The sequence below is a fragment of the Rhopalosiphum maidis genome, chromosome 3 (genome assembly GCF_003676215.2).
Source record: "Rhopalosiphum maidis isolate BTI-1 chromosome 3, ASM367621v3, whole genome shotgun sequence".
Lineage (NCBI taxonomy): Eukaryota > Metazoa > Arthropoda > Insecta > Hemiptera > Aphididae > Rhopalosiphum > Rhopalosiphum maidis.
This window is the reverse complement of record NC_040879.1, coordinates 14,942,011-14,948,829: the sequence shown is the minus strand read 5'-3', so window position 1 is coordinate 14,948,829 and position 6,819 is coordinate 14,942,011. Positions and strand designations below refer to the sequence as shown.

Genomic DNA, 6,819 nt, shown 5'->3' with positions numbered 1-6,819 from the left:
AACAAGCAAAATATTTCGATCTTATTGTCGATTCTACGCCAAATATTACGTATACTGATCAGTTGTCGGTGGTGTTAAGATATGAAAATTGGAACTTGAATATTAAAAAGTATATTAGTCAGTCATTTAATAAAGCAAATAATATGGCAGGTAAATACACTGGTGTTCAAGCATGAATTAAAAATATTTCCCCGATGGCAGACTTTGTGCCTTGTGCTGCACACTCGCTTAATTTAGTTGGTGTAAATTCAATTGAATCTTGCACACAATCTGTCAACTATTTTGGATTAGTTCAGGCTGTATGTATTTTTTTCTTCTTCTACAAAAAGATGAAAATTATTAACTGATAACCTTAAGAAAACAAAAAATATATATACATTAAAACCACATTCTGAAAATCGATGGTCATCTAACGAAAATGCAGTAAAAGCTCTTTGAAATGGTTATAATATAATTTTATCAGTTTTGAATAATATTTTAGAAAATGAAAATGAGAAGCCTCAATATAGAGCTGAAAGTAATAAGTTATTAAAAAAACTAACTGAAAAAATACAGAAATTGTTGTTTTTTCTTGTATTTGGAGCTCCATTCTTATTAGGATTTATGAGAGTAGTATTCAATTACAATCAACGACCAGAAATTTCTCAAATATTCCTATTTATAACTCATTATTAATATACTTTGAATACAAATTATTTATGAGTCATAAGTGTAAGAGATAATTTCAATTTATATGAAGAAAAATCATCATGCTTTAATGTTACAATTGATTATACTTCATTGAAAAAAAAAATTCCTAAAAGTAAATGTCTTCATGTTACAAACGCAACTGAAATTATTTTATCAGCAAGAGAAAAATTCATCTATGTGTATTTTGTAATTTATGATAATTTGATGACCAAATTAAATAAAAGAAAAACCAAATATCAAGAACTAAATGAAAAGTTTGGTTTCTTATACAGATCAGAAACAAATCCAAGTGAAACAAAATTGAAAATTGAAAAATGTTTAAGCAATTATTGTAATGAAATTGAAGTCGATCATTTTTATAATGAATTTATTCAGTTTCAAGCTTATATTGAGTCCATCGATAATGTTAATGAATTTAAGCAGAATCCACGTAATCAACTAAAGTATTTGTATGAAATGAATGATCAGCAAACATTTCCAAACATAGAAACTATGTTGAGGATATTTTTATTAGTTTCATGCACTAACTGTAGTAGTGAAAGGTCTTTTTCTGTACTGAAGAGGATTAAAACAAGATTAAGATCAACACTAACTCAAGAAAGACTTGATAACTTAGGTTTACTATCAATAGAGAGTGATCTTATATTTTCTTTAAACTTTGATGACATCATAAATGAATTTGATTTTAAAAAATCAAGAAAAGTAATATTATAAAATAGCTTATTAATTATTATTTATTTCTATCACAAGTATAAAAATATATTGTTTTTACACTTAAAAAATAATATAAAAAAAAAAAATGTTAAATTTTGTTTACAATATCAATAAGAAATATATATATATATATATGAGTGTGTGTAATAAATTATTATTTTGATTTATACAACTCATACGCGGAGGGGTGACTATATACGCTACTCAGGCGCGGATCCAGGAATATTTTTTTGGGCGGGCCTGTAAATTTAACCACATAAGATAATGCAGTAAAATTAAGATTTTATAAAGAATAATTTTCATTTAGTTATAAATATAATAATAGTTAAAAAAAATATATATATTGAAATACAACAATATGGAAAAATTTAACCTTCTTAACTTATTACTAGCAAATTCATTTAAAATTTCGTCTGGATTTTGTATTAACTCTTCACTTTTTTCTCGTTCAATCGATAGCAGAGCTAGGTTGTGTAAACGTTTTCCGGTCATGGTCGATCTATTATACGTTTTAATTCTCCTCATTGTAGAAAAACTCCTTTCAGCTGTAGCACTTAAAATTGGAATAACTAAAATTCGTCTGTACACTTCTTCTAGCTGTAAGAATGATGCTCCCATGCTTTTAATTGATAAATAGGCTTCTATAGAATTTGAATCTGCAGCAAACATTTTTTTTCCTAAATCACATTATGCTCTCAACTTTTCAATAAATTGATTATCTGTAGAAATTCCTGGCAATTTTATAAGTGTGTCAAAGTCTAAAAACATTTTGGAGCTTGGATTACAGGCTTCCACTGCTTCAATTAGTTCTGTTTGCTTAAATCTTCGGTTCATTTCCATGACGATATTGTCAATTATTTCAAAGTATTGACTTCTCATTTTTATTTCGTGTTCAGAAATGTTGTCCATTTGATTTTGTCCTATAGAGCTTGTCACAAAATAATCTGTAAGTTTTGATGATACATTCTTTTTTCTCTTTTCCGTAACTGGGATGCTCATTTCACCACTGATTTCTTCTACAGATTTAATTACTTTTTCATATAAATCATGAAATTTGTTTTCGGTTCTCATACTTTTTATTTGATCTTTTGTACATTCAATAAGTGTTATGCACTTACTTAAATCTGTAGATTTTGTTTGTAAATAAACTGACAACGAGTTTATGCACAATAGAAGTTCATCTAAACAAAATATTGTCAATAAATTATCAAAAGTTGCAAATTGGTTTAATAAACCTCTAGCTTCTGCAGCTTCTTTTGATTTTTTACTCAAAGTACTCTTTTAAAGCTTTAATAACACTTTTGAAACGTATTTTAAAGAAATGTATCCCTTTGTACTTTGAAACCCATCTTGTTTCGCAGTGCTGTGGTATTTTTAATTTTTTATCACTGTCTTCTTGTGATTCCAAGAATAAACTGTTCCTTAGTGAAGAACACGACTGAAACGAATAAATTGCTTCTAATATAACAATTGTATTATGAATAGCTGAAACATGTTTTGATGCATCTACTAAAACAAGATTGAGCTTGTGTGCATAGCAATGCACATATGGGCATGGGGTTTTAGACATTTCTCGGATATATTGCTGAACATCATTGATAGTCCCCAACATAACAGAAGCTCCGTCGTATGATTAGCCAATACAATTTTTTATATCCAAATTAATAGAACACAAAAAAAGTTGAATACTATCGGCAAGTGCTTTTGCATGCAATTCTTTAAGCTCAAGAAATCCAAGAAATCTTTCGTTAATACGATTGTCACTTATGTAGCGTACAAAAATACTCATTTGTTCTATATTTGATTCGTCTTTAGCTTCATCGACAATAATACTGTAAAAATTACTTCCATTTTGAATTTCTTCTACAATACTTTTTAAAATTACTTTATATAACACATTAAGAATTTCATTTTGAATTGTTTTTGAAGTGTATTTAGCATTTTTTGGTAATGTATTTAATTTTGTTTTAAAATCGTCATTTTCAAGTCCAAGCAATTTTACCAACTCGATAAAATTACCATTATTTTGAAAGGTGTCAATATCAGTTTTTAAATTATCATCAATATAATTATTAGTTTCTCTGTGACCACGTAAAACAATATCTTGTCTCCCGCAATATAACACGCATCTGATCAACGATCTCATAATTTCCCGATTTTTTAAAATGTCTTCTTTTAGTTGTGTATTTAATTTTGTTGTTACAGAACCATTTTTTTAGCGGATATCCACGATTTATATTTTTCAAGAGACAGTTTATGAATATTTGAAGAATTGTGTTTTTCTAACATGTTTCCAATATGCTTCCAATCAGAATAACCATTAACAATTAAAACTTCATTTCTATAGCCGGAATTATCACTAGTGAAATGGCGACAGTAAAAACAAAATATCGAATCTCTCATTTTCGAGTATTCTAACCATTCGTATTTTGAATACCACAAAACATTAAATGATCTCTGTTTTCCACTGATGTTTCGTCTCGGGAACGTAATGTTCGGTTGATTTGGCCCGTTTTCAACGTTTCGACTAATATCAAAAATATTGTTTTGAATATCACGATCATTGACACTTATTGTAGTAGAAGATTTACGAATTTTTTTAGAAGTAACAGATTCATCAGATTCATCCGATTTTGAAAGGGGGACAAGAAAACGTTTCATGGCCTAAAAGCAGTATTTATAAATAAAATAAAACAGGATTTTAGAATATCATAATATATAAAGAATGGCAACTTGTTTTTATGTGTGAATAACTATTTACTATAATAATATAACAATCTACGTGTATATACTGTACATATAGGTATTAGGTATGTATTTATATTCAATAATTGCGCAAACAATTTGTTAAATATAAAATAAATGGTTATGCCTTAATAAATAGCTAAAAAACAAAATAAAACTTACCTATTTTATGTATATGCTCAGCACATCAACAATTCGTAGATGGATTTCCAACAAATTTTAATATTTAAATTATTTAATTAAAATGTGGATTCAAGTATCGCGTATTGGGAGTTCACAGCAGACAGAATAATATTACGAGTACACGTGTGATGTGTGTCAATTAACAATTGGTGGTCGGGTGATGCCCAGTTTTACGTGCACTTATTATATCTTATCGGAGTTCCATCGGCATTCGAACGACGACGATCGATATTTAGATAAAATCAGGTTAATCACACGGGCAATTACATGTTATTAATAATAACTTATTATAAATGGTACCTAAATATAATGTTGTTTTGTTATACTCCCCATGCACGATTAATACATATATAATATATTTGATAAAATCAATTTTAAAACTTATAGTCAAAATTCTAAAATAACAACTTGAATGCCAATATTCAAAATTAAAATTATTGTTCTTGAAAATTTTGGGTGGGCCCGGGCCCACCCGGCCCACCCTCTGGATCCACGCCTGACGCTACTGTTGACAAGGGACCACATTTTTAATTTTGCCTAAGGCCATAAAATGCCTAAATCAGGCCCTGGTAATAATAAGTACACTATACAATCAATTTTAAATAATTATCATAAACACATATTATATAGATTATAGATGATAGACATAACAATAATAATAATAAAAAGGTTTAATACAATTTAAAATATAATTGTCAGTATGATCAATTTTGCACTTTAATACAAAAATTAAAATTACAATATAATATAGACAATTTTAAGTAATTCATAATAAATAAAAATACAAAACACAAATTCATCTTAAAAAAGATATCAATATTTTTTTTAAATATGGTTTAATTAAAATGTAATAATCAAAACTTTATAATTATACACCAGTTATAACAAAAATAATACTTCTTTTGAATTAGACTATTTTATATAAATCAGATAAGAGTATTTTGGTCAATTTTCTTTTTGAATTAAAAGAAGCCTAAGCAAGAACATATTTTATTGTTTCTTCTATTTCATTTTGAGGAATATTTTTAAATTTGAATTGCTTTTTTATGGCATCTGAAACAGATAATATAGCATTGCTTTCAAATAATATTGTATACATAGATTTTTGTTTCATATTTTTATACTTACCAAATAAAATAGAACAGATAGCCAACGAAGAGAATGATTTTCCCTTTTTTGCCACTAAAAGAATATATTGATAACAAACCATCAGTAAATAATTTAGCCATTAATCTTTTTACCGCAGTCTTTACATGTTTGCCATCATTTAATGATAATTCGTTAACCTTATAAACAAAATAAATTACATAAAAAAAAAATGTTTTCATTTAAATACTCATATTTTAATATTATCAAACGTGATTTAAATTGGTGATTACCAGAAAGTTTATCTTCTAAGACGTACAAGTCTGTTTCATTGTCAATCAAAGAAATCGTCATTGGACAAATTATTTTCAATTGTTTTATTAAGGTCAACATAAACTAATAAATACATTTATGTAAAACGTCGCGACTTGCGAAATTAAATTTAACGAACAACCGTGATATAACAGAGCGCAAACACGCGCACCGTGATTACACGCACAATTGCTGAAGGCAAGAGTACCGCACCGGGCCGCGTATTTACGTTCTGTAGATGAATTTAGCACTCAGCGCTAAATCAACGTATAGTCCGGAGTTGTAATTTCTGTTCCGTTTTATACACAAGTTTGGCACTTCAGCGTTTATCGTAATATACATTTTATAAAATATTATGTTAATATTAATATTATTATTGTAGATAGAACTGAAACTAATAAATAAATAATATCCCATTTAATATTCACATTTTTTCTTATTTCAATTTATATTTGTTATTATAACAAATCGTGTTTTAAGGAAATTAATATAGGCAATATAACATGATGACATTAAAGTGACTTGTAAGTGTGTGCAATGTAAACGAACATAAATGTGTGTGAGTCTAATCTGTAATCGTTTTCGGACAATATTTCTTAGAAAACATCCTTCGTCGCCACCAAACATCGTAAACAATGAACAAATTATGCGGGTCATAAATATTGTTGTAAATAGTAGATTATTTTATCATTTTACTATTTTTTTATTATAGTATACCTGTAAACGTATAAACTATACACTCAATCATTCCATAATTTACATTAGTTCAGACTACAACTAGTAGCATTCACTGTTTACTGTATTTTCTGTTGGTTTTTTACATTTAAATACGAATATCGGAAAACATATGTATGAATAAGAGGCTAATATAAAGGTACATATAAACTATTACATAATATATATGTATATAATTTAAATAATATATAGTTAACGTTATTACACTCACATAAATAAATACATAAATACATAGTATTATAATTTATAGGTGAGAAATATTAGAAAAAAATTAATACAATCTAAGTATAAAGACCAAATCAAAATATTTATATATTTGATTTACAAATTCTTATATGCTATTACACAAACGTA

The 6,819-nt window shown here is 27.2% G+C and overlaps 1 protein-coding gene across 1 annotated transcript; it reads right to left on the bottom strand.

The window, feature by feature from the left end:
* Positions 1-3,603: 3,603 nt before the first annotated feature.
* Positions 3,604-4,065, bottom strand: LOC113559958 (zinc finger MYM-type protein 5-like). Its single transcript, XM_026965753.1, has one exon. It carries the CDS (start codon positions 4,063-4,065, stop codon positions 3,604-3,606), a length of 462 nt encoding a protein of 153 aa, XP_026821554.1.
* Between the last annotated feature and the right edge of the window lie 2,754 nt (positions 4,066-6,819).